General features: G+C 39.0%; 1 protein-coding gene across 2 annotated transcripts in view; it reads right to left on the bottom strand.

Annotated features, from left to right (window-relative positions):
- Positions 1 to 25,072, bottom strand: part of pnt (ETS transcription factor pointed) — a 147,008-nt gene that overhangs the window by 13,997 nt on the left and 107,939 nt on the right. For both annotated transcript variants that reach the window (XM_046621928.2, XM_046621929.2), the window contains 3 exons: positions 16,490 to 16,606; positions 7,770 to 7,973; positions 4,622 to 4,885 (listed from right to left, as the gene is read on the bottom strand). In XM_046621928.2, the coding sequence (XP_046477884.1) occupies positions 4,622 to 4,885; positions 7,770 to 7,973; positions 16,490 to 16,606 (585 nt within the window). The remainder of the gene's footprint in view (positions 1 to 4,621; positions 4,886 to 7,769; positions 7,974 to 16,489; positions 16,607 to 25,072) is intronic.

The following is a 25,072-nucleotide window of genomic DNA, read 5'->3' on the forward strand; positions in this document are numbered from 1 at the left end:
TTTCATTTTTTTTTTTTTTTAATCCAAATCGCGTACATATCAAGACAGATAAGATTGAAAAAATTTATACACATTACGTGATAATACTTATTTATCATTTACACAGATCTGTTTATTTTTTTTTATCTTGTCCGCAGCATATACTGAATATATCGAATCGATTCGCGTATACATAATGGATAAAATAACAGCAAGCAGCGAAAATTCACGGTGACAAATATCCTGTAAATCGATGTGACGCGAGTATTATAATATAATTGTATCGCGATTCTGAATAGATATTAATTAACGATAAAGTACAAAGAAGTCAAATTGACGAGATTCTTGGCAAAGTATCGCGTACAGTTTGAAAAACCGTTGCCATTAGACAGACTTGAAGATAGGTTGTAGGTATAAGTGCATTTACTTACGACATGAATATAAGCGTATGCTACATAAATCGGAAGTTTCATAATTTGCAAACCGCGTATCGGACCGTTTATATGCAATGAAAATTATACATGTAGAGGGTGTAAATTGTGCGAACTGCAATCGCACAATATAGAAGAACGGACGTAATGCCTCTCGGTCTTCCACGCACGGTTTTAACGGATGAAAGTCTTGTTCCACCGAAGCAGCAATACCTGCGTTTTATTCTTGTTCTTCTCTTGGTATTTCTTATTCCTTTTTTTCTTACTTATAAAAACAAAAAAAAAACACATCCCCGCGATCGTTTCCCTTATAATGCGTAAGAGCGGTCCAACCCTGGGCATTGTGAAAAGCATTGAGACGAGTTCATTGTCGTCGAAACGGAACGACGCGAGCTTGACGATACGTGCACGACGTCGAGCATTATTTCGGAATCGCTTGTATATGTATACCTACCGAGGGGGCGAGCGAGTTGGCCGGAACTGGTTAATTTCTTCAACCCATTATCTAGATGCGAAGAAGAATTTATGTAGGCCGGTATTATACAGACCGCGAACACACTCGTCACGTACGAGACGAAGAGCCGGCCGAGAAACGATTGGCGAAAAAACGAAATTTCGAAATACGTTGAGCGAAGCGGCTTGTTTCCCTTGAAACATGACCAACGGAATCCAGGAGAAGAAAAAGCACAATCCATCACGTTGCATTCGGAAGTTGAGGCCGCCAATTCGCGTTATAACATCTCCAAGGTTATCGGGTTAAGACAAGTGTACCAGTTATTGACCCTGTCCCAATTCTTGACCGGTCGTTGGTTGTATCCGTTTGATCCCAAGTTCTAAAGTTGCCAAAAAAGTAAATTTGCAGCGTCTAAACCATCCAGCAATTTGTTTTAGTAGTCGAGAAATTCACAATTTCTGACGTAAATTTGTAATTATGTAAAATAAAAGGGTCAGTAAATGGATCTGAACGCGTCAATCAATGTTACACTAACCTTACGGTGTACAATGAAGTTACGAATGTATATATATGTGGGTAACGCAAATCGCGACCATCATTTGTCCTTCAAACATCACGATCGTGTCGCACTTCCTTTATTTCGATGGCTTCCGAGGGCCAAGGGCTCGTAGATACTTCCGGGCGAAATCCGTGGCCCAGACACAACCACAATTTTTTTTTTTATTCTTTTTTCTTTCTTTCTCGATCCAGCAGCAGCAGTAGCAGCAGCAGCGGCAGTAGCAGGAAGAAGAGGTGGAGGAGGGACTGAAAGATAATCCCCCCATCGGAGCACGTGCTACGAAACCAAGTGCTTCACGTTTGCCGCTATTCCATTATATTCACGAATACAGCTGTTCGTATGTGGGCATAGAAATTGCCCGTGACACGTATCCGACTATCAACACCATACGGATTTGAAATCTTTCTCCCTCTCTCAATTCGTTTACGACACCATCGCGCACACTGTCAATCGTAAGTGAAGTGCAGAAAATTTTTCCACACTCTCCGACCGACGACGCATATCATCTGTATCAATGACACTTTGCGCAAAGTATTAGGATTTCAGAAGCTTTGGAATTGTCGTTCGAGCTTTCTGCGTTTAAAATCCAAGGAGTTTTGAACTTGACGAATTTGGAATGACAAGAGAGAAGACTAATGGGGTTGGATAGAAATTCATGGTTCCAATTCTCGCCGATTTTAAATTATCATGTACGAGACATCCTCGCGGCGAAGAATTGCGCAGATCTGATCCACTACCGCTATGCTTCACGTACGTATCCATGCACAGCAGCATGCGGGGTGGAGCTTTCGGAGCTGCCAGTAGTGTATCCATGATGAAAGGCAGGGCTGTCTCTAGGGTTGGGTAGGTAAAAATGAAGGCTCGTTGTTACGACCGGAAGCTGTACAAGGGGGAGGGGTATCCCGAGCAGATAGCTTTATAATATCCTCAAGTGCTCCACCCCTAAAGTGTCCCTCGCAATGTCCCCGATGTTCGTCTCAATGTACTTTCCACGAGTATTGTTGCGCACTTGGACGAGTGGAGTGAGTGAAAGAGAAGAAGAGAGAGAGAGAGTGGCAGATGCTTCGAAACTTGTTGAGCTACTATCGAAAAACACACAACACTCAAGTTCAATGGGACGGTGAAACCCACCGACGACTATCAACACCGTTCAAGATCTTGGTACCTGGGTGCAAACGACCGTTTATTTATCTTGTGATATTTGAACGTGGATGGTTGACGATAGAAATAATTGGAAGGCTTTGACAAGAGGTGTGGGCGTGGAAAAGATATATTCAAGACTTTTGGTGGTCAAGATTATCTTCCAACGATTTACAGAAAGGACTTTGGTAACATGTGTTCGACTGGTTGGTAACAGACATCGGCAAACGAACGAAAACGAACGAACGAACGAAAGAAAGAACAATTCACGCGGTCGACCGCGTTCTCTTTAAAACTGTGTTAGAAAACTACTCCTTCAGTCGTGATTTCGAAAGCGAAAATTCAGAACAACAATTTATAATATTCTCTCCAGCGTAAACTCAGCGTGTGTATTTAGTTCGTGTACTTGAGTTTGCGAGTAAAAGTATCAAGCTCGAGAGAATCCTAGTTACATTCAACTTGCGTCAAGCGGTTGAACACGAATATCAACAATTCTTAAAGCGAGTAATTTCTTTTGTCTTGTTATCGAGTGATGCCCGATATTCATAATACCTACCAGATTCACAGATCATTTGCGCTAAGTTGAACTACGAAAGCTAAACAATGAGAATGGACACAGGAGTCAAATCTCTGGGAGGTTAAAGAGTCGAAGAGAACCTACCTAAGCAAAGTACTTGTCAAAGTTGCAAATCAAAAAAAACGAAGAATTATGAAAAGCCAAGTTAGGTTATTCAATTAAAAAAAGAATGACTTTTAATTACTCTAAGATTACTTGAAACCGTTGATTTGATTTAACCCGACCGAATGTTGTAACTCGTCAGAGCGATCCTGCAGTGATGATGATTCAACGTTTTGTAAAAAGAAATATTTTATATACGTTGAGTAAAGAAATTAGGGTAATTTGACACATGAAACATGGAGTAACGAAGGCACGGTATATAGGGTCATTACCCGTGATTACCTTCGGTAGGTATCCCACAACGAAACACAAAAGCGTGATCGCAACGCAGAACAAGCAAACAGTCAGGGTACTTCGATCGTCATGATGATCGTCGAGGATACGGTTATAGCGGGTTGGCTTGGCTTGGCCTGGCTGTTGGGCGACCGTACGAGTGGTGGCGTGTAGAGATGGGTGGGTGGCGAACCGTGACCCTTCGCAACTTTACAGGCTTTCCCCTATTCGTCCGTGGTCAGTCGCGATGACGTAATACCTAATAATCACTGCCCCGTTCGTCTACCCGCCTGACTGCCACGGCTAACCATCGGCTGACCGCGAGACGAGTTCCAATTCCTCTTCCATCGTCCAGTCAAGGGTGTACTAAGAGGTGACTACGGCCTCCTCGGAGGGGCTCGACCGTTCCGTTTTGACTTCGAACGAAACTCGGAAGCCCCACTGATCGACGAACAGGAAGTCCAGATACTCGCACGTAGGAATCCCGCGGCAGCTTCACGAATGATCGGTATATGTGGTAGCGATAGATCGAGGAAACCTGTTACCTGGGAGCCAGGTGGTCCTTCCGCATATTTGAAAATGTCCAACTATCAAAAAAGGAAATAGAAACAGGACCCAACGATTTTCTGTACACGGATGACGCAACGACGTGAAACTCGGCGGGCAGGTTTCAACGCTTTCGCACATCCTCCAATGTGGAGTTGGGTAGAGTAAATATGAAACACCAAACCCCATTATACGAGGGGCCTCTCGTGTGTTACAGTCGTGTTACACACGGACGACCAAGTCCCACACCGACTCAACGGACGGACCCCGTCATTAGTAGGTAACTTGCGAGTACCTGATGTGAAGCCAGCGTGAAGAGCTGACGCTTGCGTGTCGGTGAGGCAACGCGCTTACGACGTAGTTTTGGTTCTAGTTACAGAGAGTTAGTTGTATACCTGCGAGGACCCCCGGACTTTGCGTTCTGGGTTTTTCGGTACGACGGATTTCCACTCCTCGAGAGACCAAGACTCAAAAATGTGTTACTGAGGTACAAGCATGCGTATCGGTAATGGTAATCCGTGTCGATCACTTAAGAGATAATGAGATTTAGATGGTCTTACCGTCGTTGTGATACTGCCGGGACAGCGTTATCACGGAAGGCGGTGGCGGCGGTGGTGGTTGGGACTGTCCCTGATTCTGGTTTTGACCCTGCTGACTCTGAGGAGTGCCAGGCGGAGTAGCCGGGGTTGCCGGGCTCTTGTGTTCCGGTGTGGCCATGCTGGGTGTTCCCTGGTAGCCCATGAATTCGCCCAGATCCGGGACGCACACGCTCTCGTATAGATTGGCGGGTACATTTTCTAGAGAAGCTTTCTCCGTGTCAACTTCTGGAAGAAGAATTGAAAAGAAAAAGAAATTCATCATCATCATCATCATCATCGTCATCGTCGTCGTCGTCGTCTCTGTGTTTTCAAACGATTTCAAGAGTCGAGTGAAAACTGGCGTATGGAAAAAGAGAAGAAAAAAATCCTCGCTTCCTCTAACACCGCAGGGTATGCCGTGAAGCTTAAACACGACACGGAGAGAGAGAGATAGAGAGAGAAAACAAAATAAATAAAACCCGCAAATGAAATCTCTCGCAAAAGGGAGGAGAGAACGGTAGAGGAGGGAGTAAGAAAAGCCAACAGACAAAGATCTATGAATGAGTCGGCGGTATTAGGCGACGGTGAGGTCAGAGGATGTAGTATTTTAGTACATACATTCTTCTTTCTTTTTTTTTTTTTCTCTCCCTTTTATATACGTGTACAGTGTACTGTGCATGTATCGTATACACCAATGGGTATACACACGGGTACGTATGTGTATGTATATACAAGATCTTTCGTACGGATAGGTGGGAACTCAAACAACCTCTCGAGACGTTGGTGTTCGTTCGTTCGTTTCTTAAGTGTTTCTTAATATCCGCTCCCGTTCGCGGAATCAAACCGATCCACACTCTTTGCTCACTTACCCAATTTTACATTCTACATGTATATATAAATTGTATTCACCTCAGGTCGACGTATGCATACCTCTGTGTATTCGGTAGGTTTTTTTTTTTTTTTCATTTTTATTACATGTATCCTCTGTATTTTCTCTCACTCTTTATAATTAACGATCAGTAGATGATCTAATTTGGAAACAGAAATGATGGAATGTCAAATGTCTCTTATTAAACAGGCGTACTCTGGTTTTGCAGGATTTGACATAACAGAGAATTTGCCACGATCATATCAAACCCCTTTGGTTATGCTCAAGAATAGGTACTTCGGACACAATTTTTTCTGTAGAGTAGCCAGAAATTTTTCTAAATACGGCTAATTCGTTAATTTCCATTAACCGTAATGAATTTGTGGCGACAATAAAGTCGAAATGATTATGTTTGAAAGACTTTTAATCGGTCGGGTATACGGCCAGTGATGTGTAACGCGTGTCGCCGAGCAACGGATGAACAGTTGATGTTTTTGCCGTTGCATTGTTTCGAATTTCTTTTTCATCGCTATTTTAGTTCATTAAATTTTTTTCAATTTCTCATTTTCTCATATTCTTTTTTGTTCCACTTTGTTTTTGCCGTTGTCGTTCTCTTTGTTCCCGTGCGAGAGTTTCGCGTACCAAGGCTTAAAAAAAAAGCGTGCCTGCGTGGATGTTCGTTGCATGTTCACTGATACATAGGAATAAAATGAACAGTTACTCGAAATCGTTCGTTCGATGCCGGTAAGCCGTTTTCAACGCCCCAAAAATTCCCCTCGAAAGTTTGGGAAATAATATTGTACCCATTCACACTCTACTCTCTCTCTCTCTCTCCCTCTCTCTCTCTTTCTCTCTCTTTCTCTCTCTCGTTACAATGACGAACTATCGAGTGTCAGGTGCGACACGCTCGATTACAAGGAACCACGGAACTTTGCTTATGGAGGTGAAGTTAAATCATGGGTGAACCTCTGCTTCCTGTCTACATATACACATAGGACGGCGCCGCTTCATCAGACAGCTTCTCCCCTACTCTGCGCCTTTTCACACACTCGTTAAACGCACCGAATATCTCCTACACTAGCGAATTCCGAAGACGTAGTACCGACGTTCCATTTTTTTTTTTTTTTTTCAAATTTCTAAAATAGAAAGACAATGAAGACCACCTCGAGAATATTGGATGAAAATTTGACAATGACATGAACATAGTGACCCGCTTTGCAGCATTGTGATTACGAGATATCCATATACCGGAAATCGGGAAAGAATCCACGCGGACTCCTGGTCAAGGAGCTCGGGCCCCATTGAAATGCCGCGTATAGAAATCGAACGGTGATGACAATTATAAGGGACGTGAACTAAAAGGCTAAGTTTCACTCTAGAATAGCATTGCTTTTGGGGGATGGGGGGCACGTGGACTGGCCGAAGCAACACAACACGGATTCAAGGCGAAGAGGAGGAACGTTAACAGGTAGGGTACCTGGAAAGATGGATGAATCGACGCTGCACCTGATTTTCGTTTTCCAAAGTGGATTCCTTGTAATTCGAGTACATTCGTCCGGTCGTTATACGGCCGCATCTGTGAGCTATATAGACGTTATATTATTCCGAGTCTATTGCGCGTGCAGCAGTGGCAGGCAGTGGATTTGCACACTGCAGTGGTTGTTAACGCGGATCTGTAAGGCCCCGACCCCTATGCGTCAGGTATCGTTGGACCCACGAAGAGAAGAGACTCTTCCGAATATCCGGTGTTCGAGTTTCTATGGGACATCAAAGCGGGAAAGGGGGTTCGGGGGTGGAGGGATTTTCGAGGGCGTGTTGGCCCTTCACCCTCCGCATACCCCGAATGAAAAGTCTGGTGGATTGCTCGCAGGGTCTGATCTCCGATTCACTTTTCCCCTATTTTTCTCCAATTCATCATCATCATCAACATCATCTTCTTCTTCTTCTTCTTCCTCTTCGCTGCAGCCCTAAGTACACGTTACCGAATGGTGTGGCATTATGCGATAGTTGTTCATTCTGCAGCCCGGCGTAGCACACCGTCAGAATCACGTTGCATTGTGCTTTTGTTGAGCTTTTATCTCCCACGTTTGAAAAACGCGTTCGCAGGTTTACTTTTCTTTTTTTTTCTTTCTTTTTTTTTTTTTTTTTGATAATGGGATGGGTCTTCCTAGTTTTTTCGTATACCTTTCGTTCCATGGTTTGGAGTAAAAAAAAAAATAAAAAATTCGCACGCAAGTTTTCGACTCCGCCCACAACACTCACCTCTCTGAAGTATCTCGAGGTGCTCCCACAGTATGTCGCCCATGAACGCTGGCGCCCTTGCCAAAAACGACTCCTTGCCCATCGCGCATATCAGTTTTCCGGTCATGTGCTGCCACGGCTGCATCGCTACACCCTCCAGTGAGAATTCCCTGATTGCCCACTGGAGCCAGTGAGCTACTGCCGTTTCTGACCATTGCCTGGGATCTGAAACAGGGAATAAGAGAGAAATGTGAAAGACATCAACCAATTGTAAAAGCATATTTCATTCATCGTTTTCTGTACCTAGAGATGGCATTATTCCCGGAAATGGTTTCGATATCGCAACGAGGGCAACAAACGTTCAATGATTAACAAGAAACTGACGTACGTGTATACGTTACGTATATAGACATATTATTTCCAACGCGTGTACGATATAATATAATGTAATACCGAGTTTTACGACCGAGCAGCGTTGGTTAGTTACGTCAAAGCTCTGCAGTGAACACACATTTCGATAAATATTTATCTAACCATTTTGGTAGAAACAATACCGCGAAACATTGGAATGTCCCATTGGCGTTGCTCGCGCCCATATTTGCACTCCTTTCGTGTCTCTTACTTCATTGTTTCGTACCAGCAACGCAAAGCGAGTTATTATATGCACACACTAGTGGTGCCCATGTCCCTTTACGCCATAGGGTACACAGTCCTGTCCGTAATGAAAAACCGTTGTGGGAGAAATTGATTAAGAGTTGAAAAAACGACCGACACCCGTTATAGAATAGAATAAAAATTAAAGGTTCATTGGAACATTGCTACAACAGCATACATACATGCACGCAATAACGATACGGAATTAAAAATAGATGCAAGGAAAGTCCCGTTATATATTGTTACAAGTTATCATCACCCCGTTAGTCACAATCGTAATTATCATCAACCGACAAGAAAAACAATACAGTAAAACGAATGAATAAGAAGTTGTGATAAAAAAGAGACGTCAAAGCGGAATAAGAATCCAAGGATATGAATACAGGGAATAAATCCGAGCATATCATTCCACGAAACGTGTCTGCAAAACCGCATATGATAGTTCGTCCACGTCCATATTAATTCCGAGTTCAGTATATTTATGTACTCCGATAAGTATAGTGCCAATGACTATGGATGAGTACCCGTCTGACTATACCAATGAACAATCGAGTAAAATACAGAGAGAATATCAATTCGCTCGATCGTTTCGCTTCATTTTATTCCACTCCGTACTCGTGACTATTTTTTCTCTTTCTTTCTTTCTTTCTTTTTCCTTTTTTCAAATCTCATCACTACAGATATATAGGTATTACATCGACACAAGATATAACAACGTACGGTCGCGTATCTGTCCCTGTCAACAGATTAGTAGGTACTACACTTTTCCAGGACTCTCTACTAAGCGTCAATCGTAAGACGTAGTGCAGAGTAGTTAAGTACGATGAGGTTGAAGTTAGCAAAGTTGATGTAACGAAACGCTGCCAAACAAGGGTCGGGGGGATAACAATATTCAGTAAACTTGCAGCGTTTCATTTTATCACGTTTAACTGAATTTCAGCCAATCCCATTCGTAACATTGCTAAATATCAATTACCCCGAAACGTGAACGATTGCACAAACGTCAACTGACGTCGTCAGCCTCATTACCTTATACGTTACACGCGACACGTCGGCAGACGAATAATGAAATAAATAAATAATGCAATAAAGAAAACGTGCGAGTGACATTCGTGGGAAGTATCTAGGAATGACTATCTTGTCAAACGATATTTAACCATCGGTGACCGATGGAAAAACCGCTGCGAGTATTCCAAGATCCAGAAAGTTGAATGAATGGAGTTTGCCCAACCGTTATACGTGTATATATTTATACATGTACATATGCATATACATGTAAAGCTGTGCGCACACGCACATACACACACACACACACACACACTTCGAAGTTCAGTTTATATAGGAGGATGTTGATAAAAAGGAAATAGAGGGGGGGGGGGGGGGGGGGGGGGGAGAAAAAAGACACAAGAGTGAACTGCTGCAAGAAAGAAGAACGTAGAAAACGGTGTGCGAAGCTCAAACTGACGGCGCGCGCGTCTCGCGGGGGGGCAGAAGGGCGTCTGTCTCTGGGGGCTGAGGGGGTGGGAGGGGTTGGAGGGGGAGGGAGACGTATAAACGTCACACCGCACGCTTTAGGTTCAAAGGGGCCGACACCGATGTTTGAGGATTGTGTCGATGTTTGCCTTACTTATTCCTTGTCAGCATTGTTAAGAGGTGCTCTGCCCCTCTTTATTCCTCCTTTTTTCTATTTCCTCATCTTCTTATTCTTCTTATTCTTCTGGTTATAAGCCGTGAACGGCTCTCTCTTTACGAATGAGCTTTGGGTATTACAACCTTTTAACGACACTGCACGATCAGTGCGTCGTGCACACACGATTTACAGACGTGTTTGTCTCTCTTTATTTCTTTCTTTCTTTCATTTATTTTCTTTCTCTCTTTTTCACACTTCACACCATCTAGCTTAGTCCGGACTGTCTATCTATCCATTCGTCTCTATACATGCACAACTTCTCTACACAACATCTCTCCAACAACTTCACCATTGGCGCGAGCCACACGACCCAAAAGCCTCGCGATGATGATGCTCAACAGCTATAATGGATACAATACACAATGCGGAGCCCTGTAACGTTTTCGAATCACATGCGGTATACGACGCACGTATCGCGTATGTGAATACATATATATATATATACCTACATATGTACGTATCAGAGGTATGCACACGGCTAGTCGAGTGTAACCTACATCCAGAGTATCGATACGTGGTTAAGGGGGATGATGATGAGGTTAGTAAACGTTGGTAACTAGAAATATTGAGTAAAACAGGTATCGTTAAAAAATACTCTTTGAATATTGTTGGAATTTGGAAAAACGAGGTACGCCTAACCATTTTGTAACCGAAACTAAAAATTGTTACATCGCACTTTTAGAAATGTCCGAAATTTACTTATCACCCATGACAAATAAAATATACTCATATTTTTTTGAAAATCCAACTCTTTGTTGAAAGTAATTACCAAAATGGTGTAATAATGGTTCTTTTCTTCTTGATATTCGTCACGTTAACGTTACTAACTTCACCCTCATTAAAGTCCGGTGACCTGGTAGATTTCGGCGTTCACGTATGTATCTCAAAATATCGGTGGTGGAAAAAAAGGGCTCAACAGATCCATTATACATACACAATTAATGAATTTTCATTTGACGCAGAAGTGAAGAAATGTCACGAATTCCACGAAATCGCAATAGTAAATTCGTCGAACCCGTGCCATTTCTTTATTTCTGACCTTTCGATGATAGATACATGTATTTATCATCTTCTTTTTCACTTTTCTATTCTCAAGATGGAAAAGATTTTTGAAACGTTTCTCATAAAAAATTATCACCACTGACATTCTAAGCAGAAACTAAAATTCAACACTTGAGGAATCTCGGAAAGTTTTCTGCGACGCCTTTTATTTTATTTATTTTTTATTTTTCTCTCCCAACATTTCTGATTATTTTCGAAACACTTTTTGGACAATTTTCGAATGATATTGTACCGTGCATAGAATTTTATTTCACATTTGAATTTAAATTCTGCCACAGCTTGTTTGAAATATTAATGTGAAAGGAATTTCTCGTTTTCGCTATGTCGAAGAGATATAAAAATATAAAAATGTATGTTACATATATATATATATATGAAAAAAAGAAGAAACAAAAAGGAATCTTTGTCACCCTATTCCAGGTATCCCCTCAAGTATTAAGAGAAGTTTTCTCCTCCTATCGATCGAACAGAGTTCTTTATATATCCTGCGCCTATTTATACGTTTCTCCCTGTATTCCACGGCGGGATTTCACAGGAATTTTTCCAACTAGCTTATATATATATATATATATATATATGTGTGTGTGTGTGTGTGTGTGTGTGTGTGTGTATATATATATATATATATATCCACATATATGTACACCTACAAATACCCACGTATATAAGGTACGATGTTTGCGACAGCACGAAGGTAATAAAGGTTATTAGGAGAGTCGAAGTGGGCGATAAGAATCGACCCCGTGTATGATCGTATACGCGTCGTAAGTTACATACGTATAATATTATGTACAAAGACACAAGAGTCGTCGACGTCCACGCGAGAAAATGTTAGATAAAGTTAGACAAAGAGTGAGAAAAAATGGGAGACGTGGGTGATGGGGGTAGAAAGAGGCGAAAAATGAGAAGAAACAAGTTGCGTTTGTATGGGTGTGGATGTAGAGTATATAGTAAAGGAAGGAGATCCCCGTTTACATTATTCGTTCGTATTTTCTTTTAGTTATTTGGCTTGTGAATTGAGAAAGAAACCGCCTAGAAAGCGCGGCCTGTGTTGATTTAGAAGCAAGTCACCTGTCAGAACTTTACCTGTATCGCAAACAACCGACATTTTCCTCGCCAACGCCGCTGCCACAGAGATAAGCCAAACGGTTCAACGGTGTGGAAACCTTCCCGTTTAAGTATTTCAAGTATTCGACAAATTGTTCGCCGCATTCTTAACGATATCGCAAAATGGTCATAACCGAGGATCGATAATTCAAAGAAGAATAGAAATTCGCAAACTGACGATATTTCACATCTATCTAAAATCGGTGAATGAAAACTGCAAATCTTTTCAGTCGGTATCGACGTGTTTTGGATAAAGGATCTTTCGTATTTACCGTACGAAAAAAAAAAAAATGTAAACAATGAAAAATTTACTACGTACTTAATATTTTTCAGTTTAATCAGAGAAACGGCGTCTTATAGTTATACGAAACAACGCGAATTAAAAATTTGTGCAATTTCATCCATTTATTCGTCAATGCTATTTTTTTTCTTTTATTTTCTTTTTTTTACAACCAACCGACGATATTTCGAATTGCGGGGTATAACAAAAAAAAGGGGGGGGGGGGGAACATATCTGAACGCTCGTTTCGCCATATTTGATCGCCATTTTGGTCCAAGGTCAAATAAATATCAGTATATATATACTTCAACAAATCTCTTCCTTCTGTATAGCATTGACGTGTAAATTATTGCCTCGTTGATGAAACTTTATGCCTAACATGCGGGGGCATACGTATATAACGCTATAAGTAAATCAACGATCATACGGATCACGGTTCGCATTTATCAACACATCACCGGGAGGCCGTATGCCGGTACAATATATATATATATACATATATATACATATATATATATATATATGTATGTATATACACGTACGTAGATACATGCATGCTTTACTGTGACGAAGAATATTACATATCCACAAGATATTGGAAAACTCGCAATTAAATTTCATCTTGAACGAATTCAAGATACACGAAATTTATACGCGCTATATAATGCGATTCGATTTCGAGTATGCGAATTTTGGCAAACAAACACGCGAACGCACGTGTGTACGTGTGCAAAATTTTTTAAAGTAACAAAAAGAAAACGAAGCGATCGATGTCGGGAAAAATGTAATTTTGACTGTCGATCTCCTCGTTATTATAAATTTCGTAACCAGAAAAACAAAGAATGAACAATGACTGTTAGAAAAATTGATGTTTCTGAATCATCTGATTTACAATTATATATATCGTCTGGAATAACGAACGAAATAATTGTTTTTATTTAGAAAATAGCCGACGATGAGCTAAAAATCCAAAAAATGTGTTCAAGTCAAAGCAATTGTGCATTTTATTCATTTAATAATACATGAATTGATTTTTTCTTTCTCCATTGATTTGATAATTGATGAAAATAAGTTTATTACAGTAAATGCATCAAACCGTAAAAAATATTCAAGTATATAAAAGAGACTCGTATTATACAGTTTACATTATTGTAAATACAAGTTATTAGCGAGAAATATTCATCAACGATAACTGCTGCCATTTGCGAATGATTGAAAAAAGAAAACCGCGGATGGAATATTTGTTCTCTTTTTCCTTTTTTTTCTCTTTCATCATCACACGTGCATGAAAAATGGAACTTTGCGTACCAGTTTAGCGGGACTTGCTCCGCTCTCGTCCCTTGGGACGAGATCTCTTTTCGTCCCTAGGGAGAAAAAGTTGACCACTCGCGTCCCGCAAAACTGCCACTTTTCGTTCGCTTGTTGTGAATAAAAAAAAAAAAAAAAAATAATCGTTCACGACAGTTTATTACACAAACCATGATATACTTTTTTTCGCAAATGACCGAGGATGTCGAGAACAATCGAAGAGGTAGAAAAAAAAGAGAGGGAGAGAGAGTCTGACGTGCACACTGCTTCACAAGGTACATTGCACCGAAATTGCACGAAATGAGAGGTGAAAATGAGGACGAGAGGGGGAGAGAGAGAGAGAGATAGATAGAGAGAATGATTGTAATGATTGACAATTACAGAGACGCGATCTCGGCTGCGAAGGTACGTGGAGGTAGAAGACAAAAGGGGGGCAAGAGAAGAGAGGGGGATGGATGGACGGATAGACGAATTGTGAATGCGATGTTGATGGTTCTGATGGAGAGCCGATGCCACACATCCGGTATGCGCATTCAGAGCCACGCGGGTGTGACGTTACTTCCGGTCTACATGCCCTCGCTGTACCTACTACACCAACTCTCCCGCCCTCCGGGTACCGCCGTCCTTAAACCCTGGATAACTAACCAACAGCTTCAACTTCGCTCGGCTACTTGGTCTCTGACCTCATCGTCCTTACGAACGCGCGGTGTTTGTTACACGGGTACGATATGTTGCATACGCAAATCTTACGAATGTTGCGAAACTATTATTACCAACATGTAACGCAACGAGGTTCGATGAAGCGTGTTGCGTGTATGTGCAGGAGAAAAAAAAAAAAAAAAACATTAAAATTAAAAATTTATACAGGATGACCCGTTCTAAATGAGTAGTCAAACTTTTATCATCTCGTTAAATATTGATACGCGTTTTCGACGGGAGGAGACAAAAATTTTTGAAACGACAAGAAGTTACGAAATCATTTGTTTTTTTTTTTTTGTTGCAATCGGACATTTTTTTGGGAAAATTGATACAAGGGCAAGTTTTTCAAACGAATGGCAATTTTCTTGATTGATTTTTTTTTTTTTTTTTTTTTGTTCCTGTCTCGTAAGTTACGGTCAAAGTTACGAATATTTTCATTGCGAATTGAGGCTTTCTTAAATTTTGTCGTTAAAATGATTTTCGGCCTGATGAAACGGTGATCGCAACGATTCAACGTTGAAGAGAAAGAAAGAAAAAAAATAATATATTTCACCGTCGACAAAAAATTGTCGCTTTGACGTTTCGGCGTGAAGATAATTGGCAATGAGAATCGTTAATACTTGATATTGAAAGCGTCTGTGGTGAGTTTACATTATAATAAACAGTGATTAAGTAACGATGTAATGTGTAAAAACGAAATGCGCGAATAATTGCGCGCAATTGAAGTTTTAACTCGATTCCGCTCGGCTGCAGACCTCGAACGAAACAAATTCGCAATCACTGCAATACGACGAGGTGAGGTTATTCCGGACGATGATGATGATCGTATGGTTATAGTGCAGTATAAGAGAGGGAGAGCGAGATAGAGAGAGAAAGAGAGAGAAAGAGAGAGAGAGAAGGAAAAAAAAGACGGAGAAGGAGGCACGCGATTATGCCTGTTGAGCTAGAATTGTGAAATTCGAGTTTCGCTTCGTCGATTTTAGGCTTTATCCAACTTTCGAAGGCTGCGAGCAATTTCATCACATATATATGTAGCTATATTACTCACATGCACGATATACGGTGTAATATATATTATGTACAAACACATGTGAACATGTGCAAATTTAATTTACTTTAGCATCTGGTGTTCGGCCGTATTTCGATTACAAATGTTAATGGCTTTTCGCTTTGCAATTAGTGTCGAAAATCGAAACAATTTTATTTTTTTATCTGCTTCGTTTATTTCTACGTTTCGGTTAGCGAAATCGATTTTTTTTTTTTTTTTATATCGAAAGGTTATTACATACGTCTTTTTTACTTCTTTTTTTTCTTTTTTTTCTCTTGCAGACATTTTGTATCAACGTGCGAATGATACAAGATTACACACTTGTATGGGAAAAAATGTAAACTGTTTATGAGGCGTTCTCCACCAACTCAGCCACATTTTTTTTTTTTTCCTCAATCCGTACATCATGGAAAATTGCAGTCGGACAAAAGATATTTAAAGACAAAAAAGTCGTGTTTTTGATTAACTATTTCATGAAATATATATGTTACACTTTTTTTTTTCCCTCAACACCAATCTTCCATGATATACGAGTTTAAAAAAAAGAAAAAGAACCATTTCCGAAACGGGTAAATTAAAAGATGTAAAATATTAACATTGAGTACCTTCGAGTAGTACTACTGTATAAATAATATAACCAATTCTGGAACAGATCCGAGAAGATAATAAAAAGAGACAAAAAAAAAACACAAAGAAGCAACTGACGATGAGTTGGTGGAGAATGCCTCTTACGACGAACAATTAAAACTGCGTCACGAGTATGTGAAAAATACTGACAGATAAAAAAAAAAGATTACTACGGAAAAGTCGTATGTTAAAAACAAAAATTCAGATGAAAATAGTAGAAGGTCAATTTTGAAATTTAAGATACGACGATGGAAATGGATGATTACCTTTAGTTATGTTGAGACGGATCTGTTCTTTTTCCCACGAGGCAAAAGAAGCCTTTAAGGCCTCGGTCATCTTCTTGTTGGTACCAGGCGTCAGCGGTGGGACCTGCGCCGGAATGTCTGTAACGAAGAGAAACAAAAACCCGTTATCGCTGTGATCCCAAATTTCGATGAAAGTCATTTTTCGTCAATTCAATCTCAAATTCTTACCAATTCAACCGATGAATTCCTTGAATTCGTGATAAACTGCAGCTTTTTGTTCGTTCGTGAAGTGGAATAAATTTATCTTTACGAATGTGAACACATGGATCTATGGATTAAAGTTCTTTCAACCGGATAACAAAAAAGAATAATAATAACAATAGTTTCAACAGTTCAATTAACAGATCAATAGAACTTATAGATTTTTCATCGATCCGAGTAAACTTAACCAAGTTATTATATTCTGCATTATTATTTTACACATGCAATCGTGGCAATTCGGATATTAAAATTGGTCGATTGTCAAAGTGTCTTTTTTTTCTCGTTCTATCTTTTCATCGTTCTAAAATACGTACACACACATACACACACAGACTCGTTTTATAATCAGTACCTAACAACACGTGTCCAAATTTCTCCTCTAGTAAAATAAAAACGTGTCAATTTCATTCGTCGAGAGAGAAGAGAGAGAGAATTTTTCAAAATATAAGCAATTTGAAAATGATTCATGTCGGATTTTTTAAATGCTGGACACGAGAAAGAAAGAGAGAAAAAAAGAAAAAAAGAAAAACGTTCATCTACGACAAGTGTGCAATTTTCGTCAAACTATAAGCGACACATAAAATACGTTAATTAATAAAAGGCAGGGCGATGTCCGTCCGTTGTGAGAAGGCGAGTTCGGGGCACTTCACACAGTTCTTGGTTGGTGTCGGAGGTAGGGGTGGGGGTAGATCGGTGCGTCAGGTGTCGAGGGTCAGGACGAGGGGATCGTATCCTAGATACAATCGTCCCTGCACCACCGGAGGGTCGCAACTGTCCGGTGCGGCAGGTGCTTGTTACATTATATACGGCGAAAAATACATCGCGGGACCAACTTTCATACGCTCAAAGAAATTTTCTAGTTACGGTTACAGCTCGGTCCTTGACTGTTTTCATTTTTTACCACTATCGAAAAATATAGTTCCGGGTAGAAAATGAAAATTAGTTTTCTAGCCGTTACCGAAAACTCTGGTATCCGTTGCTATTCTTTATCATTACGATCGCCGTTGCCATATTTTCTTGCAACTGTTGCGGAAAAATTAACGCTCGTGCAACGATAAATTGACGTTGAAGCCTTGTTTAACTAAAAAAGTAGAGTAAATCTCACAAACTGATTTTGCGTTGCATTTACCAAAAAAAAGATCGACGATAGCGCAAAATGGTTAGGCGTATCTCGTTTTTCGCAATTCCACTGATATTCAAACAGTTTTTTTAACGATACATGTTTTACTCAATTTTTCTAGTTACTGCGACAAATGAAATTTTTCTCAGTGTAATAAGATAACACACGCACGTCAAAGATGCAAGATCTGCGAAAATTCGACAATAGACGAAGATTAGATAAATATAATAAGTATAATTGTAATATATAAAGAAAAAAATGAGATCGAAATATTCCCCAACCATATTTTTATCCAACTGTAAGCACACAAATTTATATATATATATATATATATGTATATATATTTTTTTTTTTTTTTTTTTTAATTCTGTATAATATATATTTCAACTTTCAATTTCACCCGTATTACCATTTTTCTCTTCGTATTTCGCAATTATTATTACTATTCCTGTTACTATTATTACTATTATTAAATATTATATTATTATTATTATTATTATTATTGTATACGTTTGCATAATTAAACTCGATGGTTAAATTCATCCGCGTTATGATAATTATACGTATATTATATGATATCTCTTGGCAGATTATAACATATGCTCGCGGTTGCGTTTTAATAAGTATAATACGAAGCTGTTAATCGCAGGTGTTTCGCGACCGCGAGCTTCGTCCATGCGTGCGTTAATGCACGCATACACGAGTCGTATGAGTCTCTTACCGGTGTGACTAAATTTAAGCTATATTGGCCTGAGCAATGACAGGCCACTCGCGTATATACGGGGCGTTCCGTGACATCTTGATCAAGATTCTACGTCGATGTCTCGGATCGGTTTTGCAATTATTATTTTTTTTTTATGAAATATAAAACGAAAAACGCGGTCGCAATTTCTTTTTTTTTTTAACACAACTCTTCGACCCAGCGTATCTGAAGTGTAGTTTGAAAGAAAAAGGATATGTATATATACATATATATATTTTTTTCAATTTCAATTTAAGTTTCGTTCGTAGTTTTCCTTTTTTTCCTTAATCGAACGTCAACGACTCGATTCCCTTGTTTCTCTGGTACGTTATTTAATATACAATGCTATCGGATCTATCGTTTCACGTGCCTCGATGTATGTATAAATCGTACGTATAGAGGAATAAACATTATACGTATAAGCAACTACCGTCAAGGAATCTAAATTTTGTCACGCGTAGGTCAGCTACCCGAAGTTTATATTCGTGTTATAACGACGCGTCGTACATACGTGGATTAAATGTGCGTAGGGTTCGATGCGTCGCAGGTGAGTTTAAGTTTCTTATTGTTATTATACAACAACGGCATCGCACGAGCCTAAGGACGCGTATAACGGAATGAGAATTAAACAATTGATCGATTTAGCGCTCAATGCCTGCTGTGCGTGATCAATTGTTTTTCGGTAATCGACGATCGGCAGAGAAAATAAATAAATAAATAAGTAAATGAATAAAAAAAACTAAGACAATATAACGCATAAACGATACTTGAAGATTTCATCTATTACAGATATTATATTCAGTACGACAAACTTCGAATTATTGTTGTTTTTTTTTTTTTTCTCTTCTCTCGCTTCTTTTCTTCCCTTTCGACGTGTAATGCGAGATGATTGAGAGTAGGTGTAGCAAAGTTTCATTATTCACAATCCGACTTCTAAGAATGATTTCAACAGTGTTGAAAGCGCGTCAAACGGTTTTTCTCACAAAGTTTCATCGGAAGGAATTAATTGAACTAGTTTCTTTTTTTTCTTTCTCCGAACAAACACTTCGAATCAACGATCGAATGAATAAATGAAAAACTTCTGCGACACCGCAAACCGCGTATGAAATCGTGCAGCAACATTTCGATTAAATGTAATATATGCAGATATATATATATATATATATATATACATGCATGAATCAAGGAAAAAGAGAGAGAAAAAACAACTCGGGTAAAAGTCGTGGAAAAACGATCTGGGGGAAAAAAAGAGGAATTTTTTTTTTCTTTTTTTTTTTTCTTTTAAACAGAACGAAACGGATAATAATCAATCGAAATGCAGATGCAGATGTAAATTATTGACCCCGCGACGACCTCTGATCGCCGTTTCACCGATCGCGCGCTTCACATATATTTGCATAAATATTCGTAATTAGACCATTTGCGTGCTTGAAGTTGAGATCGCTTTGCCCTGCGATATATGAGGCATTCTACCGCAAACCTACGATCTACACGTCTGACCTTCGTCGTCGGCGATTTTATTAATTTTTAATTACGGTGTATAGTTTACAAAGAAAAAAAAAGTCATGTTCGACCATGTTTTAGATTTATTTAGACCACGGGTTTGATTTTCATTACTATCAGAAACATGGAAACCGAATTTTCGAATGAATAGTTCGATTTTTCTGTGGTAAAAAACGAAAATTTTTAGACGAAAATGAAAGTGAGGAAATTATTGGTTTGAGAGAAACGAGTAATTGAAAAGTGAAAAAAATCCAATTGAATATTGAATTTAAAAGATACGAATTTATGTTTCATACGTTTTTTTCTTACGTTTCAATTTATGCTTGTTTTTTTTTATACTGCATCACCTGAACCAATTCATATTGGTCGAAAAATTTTTGTTCTTCAACGAAGTAAATTCGCGAAAACGATTCAGCGCAAATCGATTTTGGATATTTATTCGAAAATTGAGGCTTTTTGTGTTTTATGTGAGCAGTAAAAGTCAAACCCGTGGTCCAAAAAATCCGAAACTCATTAAAAGATGATTTTTTTTTTTTTTTTTTTTTATTTTTTTTTGTACACTCTACGGCACGCTCAAAAATTAAAAAAAAAAAAAAATTACCGATGGTGCAGTTTCGCGTGTAATACCTCATGTAAACACACGTGTATTAATTAATGCACGGATGGATATTTTTACCCTTATGCGATGACCCCGAAAGCTCGTAGAATAAACGAGGATAAGAAAACGAAGAAGAAGAAGAAGAAGAAGAAGAAGAAGGAAAAGAAGAAGAAGAAGGGAAAGAAACGAAAAACTAAACGTACCAGGAATTCATGTATGACGGAAAAAAAAAAGATATTGAAAAACAAAATGCTTCACTTTTTATTCCCAATCCTGCGAGTTATTCGGCTATTCGTCGGTGTTAAACGATCAAACGCAGCCAGGCTTCTTGACGATTTCTAAACCTTCTTTTTCCTCGATCGTAAGAAACATGAGAACCGTCATTACGACCATCGTGATCCTTGACCAAACCGAAACCCTTGTTCGGGATCGAAGATCGAGGGGTGAGCCGCAAGGTCACGAGAAATATAAAGATCGGTCGCGATAACATAATTTTTCGTTTCTTTTGTCGACGCATCGACAACCAACTATAATTATTCCCAAATTGAACACAAATTAAACGTGTGTATGTAAAAAATGAAAAATGCACATCTAAATTTGATAATTTTGCTTTTCTTAGTCGTTAGTTTTTTTTTTTTTTTTTTTTTTCTCCCCTACCTACTTTCGACGATACATGGCATTCCGAATTATTTGACAGAATACAAACTATAAAACAAAGAAAATATAATATTACAATAATTGGTCCTAACCGCTTAAAAATGTTTTTTAACCTCCGCCAGGTTTTACAACAATGTTTTCGGTTGTTTCTCTTTTTTCTTCACTATTTGTCGCAAACTTTTCGAGTGGCAGGTTGAAAGAAAAAAAAAAAAAAAAAAAAATAAAAATAAAGTTAAAAAAAAAATGAACCTACCTGATACATACTTTGTATATTGAAGAGAAAAAAAAAAAAAATGTTCCAACAAAAATTTTTCCCCGCATTTTCCCGAACAAGATTAAGAGGGAGGGGGGAGAGGATTTAAGAAAAAGTAACATATATTACGGCACGTGCCTGGTTGCGTTTTTTCAACTGCAGAACATTCCGCCGCTGAGCTGCGGCCTTTTTCTCGCCCCGATCAACGACTAGAACGAACGAGCATGTTAAGCTGCAGCAGCTGTAGACCACCTTCTTTTCCCTCTGACAGGCTTCGTATTTCCAAACCCTCCCCTTCCCCTCCCCGTCCCCCTCCCGTCGCTCTCATTACCCTCGGCCAAAACTTCTTCGCATATATTCGTATGATATACACGATAATGCATAATGCCAGCCATTACGAATAACGCAAAAATATTATAGGATATGATAAGTAGCAACGTTTGACAGGTAAGCGAAACGTTTCTTCGATACGTTTGTAAATTTAATGGGGTAGAATCGCGTTTTTGGATAGAAAAAATAAATAAAAAAAAAAAAAATAAATAAACAAATAAATAAACAATTCCAATTTATCGAGGAGGAAATTTTCGCAACTCGGGTATATTATATGTTTGTCACTATTTTTATTTCTTTACACCGTAAGCGAAAGATACGTAATTCGGTGTAAGAAATGCAATATCAATTTTGTAACTATGAAGGATGCGATCATTTTTGTTTACTTTAAGAACAAACAAAAAATAACTTGAAAAAATATATATACATATAATATATAAAAAAAATATATATATATATATGGAAAGAGAGAGAGAGAGACAGAGGGTACAAACTAAAGAAACAGATTTAATAAAACATTGCAAGGTAATCATAAAATTTTACAACTATATTGAATATGTGAATATTAAATTTCTTCAAATTTCACTTGTCGTATATCGTTACTAATTTTCGCTATCAATTTCCCCTTGGATAGCGGCGCTAATTTTCCAATTTCCCATTTATGGAAAAGTTTTTTCTTGAGAAACAAATGAGAAAAAAAAAAGGCAGAAAGAAAAATAAAAATAAAATAAAGAAAACAAAGCGATCGTTGCGCAAAACGAGGGTTTGTAACGTGCGGAGAATAAAAAAAAAAAAAAAAAGTAACAATACATTAGTCACGTACGGAACGTATGCGTGTAAGTATAAGTACATACTGAAATACGTAGGGAGACAGCGGTAGTCGTACAGTGCAGCAGGTAACCTTATAGGGTAAGGCACCGAACAACACACGCCGCACATGTTCGAATGAAACGCAAAGTGGAGAGGAGGGAGATAGAATGGAAAGGCACAAGGTACACCTGTTGCACGACTGTTGCCCACCACCACCACCACCGCCATCATCAAGCACCCCTCGTCTTACGGCGGCGTAGCGTCGGCACCTTGACGACTAGACGCCTTGCAAACCGTCGTCGCGACGCCGATTCGAAACATCGTGCCTGTACTTATCACGTGTGGTTACACGCGTCAGGGGGGAGGGGGGGGGGGGGGGGGGGGGGGGGGCTAATCTAGTCCATTGAAATTTAGAAAAACTTCTGGGGCGTTGGAACGAAAGAAATCGCTGCTCTTTGTCGCTTCGAATACAATCTTCGGATCGAAATTCGTATCGTTGAGGAGATGTGAAACGGGCTCTGTAAGTGCCATTTTCGAAGTTTGAAAAAAAAAAAAAAAAAAATACTAAAATGGCACCTAGGCCTAAGAAGGATGCAAGTGCCATATTTTTTTTCTAATTTTCTTTCCTTACAAAATTAGAAACAAACAGACCGAACGAACCAAGTAAAATGATGAGACGAACGCGTGGAAGGCTTTGGGCAGGGTGAAATTTGGCTAGAAGCGGAACAAGAACTTTGAAACAATTGAAGTGGAGGATTAAGAATGGCCGCGAGTGCCGTTTTTCAAAAAATGTCACCCGAGCCAAAAAAAAAAAAAAAAGGCGGTAAGTACCATTTCTTTTTTTTTTTCATTTTTTTTTTTTCTATAAAATTAGGAAAGAACTGAACGAACCAATTGAAACGTTGAAACGAAGCACTTGTTACAGAGACGTAGAAATCTTTAGAGTGAAATTCGACTGTAAGAAACAGATCAAACTCTGAAACGATTGAAGAGGAGAATTAAAAAAACTGTTTCGGCCTAACCGCCGTTTTTTTTTTTCAAAAAATGGCACTTGGGCCAATTTTTTTTTTTTTTCGTTCCACAAAAATTCCATCAGAAAGCACTTTTTCCTCGACATTGTATTCGCCGTGCGTGACTGTGCGTGTACATACACGCAGACGCACACACACACACACACACACGTAAATGAAAATATTTTTTAATTCAGTCACCGGTTTGCAAAAGTTGACAAAAAAAAAAAAGAAAAAAAATCGTTTGGCGCGAGCACAAAGCTGTGCCTCGTATCACGAACGACGAGCTTGCGGCAAAAAGACAGAGATAGAGAGAAAGAGAGAGAGATCAGCTAGGGAATGTAATTTTAACTCGATTCCGCGGCAGGCAGGAGTCGGAGAGTATATATTTGTTTGCGTGTGGATGTATACGCGCATTGCAGACGCGGAGTTGGCTTAGCCGTTGCTTCTTGATTTCGAATAAGTTTGTCAGGGCGGCGCCCGGTTGGTCGGTTACCTTGGTATTTTAGGATGGTTCGTACCGGAATTAAAGGCGGGATTAACCTTGACTCGGAGCTTCGCGGTAAGGAGAGCTTCGCCACTCCTCGATTCGTTGCTTCCAACACTTCCAGGATACCAATTCCCAATCGCTTAAACACCCTCCCGTATACAAAAGTATATGTATGATTTTAAACGTACCGAATCTTCTGCGCTTTCAATTGATTCGTCGGATATTCCTTCCCCGCCATATCTTCCGGAGGATGAGAGACGTGGATTTATTTTTCTTTTTCTTTCTTTCCTTCTCTCCAAACTAGTTCGAAACGAATTATACAGATCCGTGATTCCAATTTAATGAATTAATACTTCTGTACGAAATTCAATTAACGAATATTTATTCTAAACTTGTTCCATGATTCTAATGAATCTCTGTTACGTAACAAAGAAATTTTATTAACAACGGTTCGTATTGAAATTTAATATATTACGGATATGTTCGTTTCGATGAACACGTTCGGAACGAGAGTAAAAACGGAAAAACAAAAAAAAAAATTTATCGGATAGTTATGGAATACAATTTTTTTTTTTTTTTTTGTCAAGTTTTTTATACACGACTGGAACAAATTATAATTTCTTTATCTAGAAACATAATTTATCCTTATAAGTACAGATTTTTCATCATTTTCATTGTCTTTTCCGGTTTTTGGCAATTCTGTTTTCGATTTAAAAAATCGTCACTTTGCAATTTAGCAGGATTTTCGGAAATATCGGGTACACCGTATTACAATGATCGAGTAAATTATATATTCAGACGATACTGCAAATCAAACGCAATTTAATACG

This window comes from Neodiprion pinetum, chromosome 4 (genome assembly GCF_021155775.2).
Source record: "Neodiprion pinetum isolate iyNeoPine1 chromosome 4, iyNeoPine1.2, whole genome shotgun sequence".
NCBI classification, from domain to species: domain Eukaryota; kingdom Metazoa; phylum Arthropoda; class Insecta; order Hymenoptera; family Diprionidae; genus Neodiprion; species Neodiprion pinetum.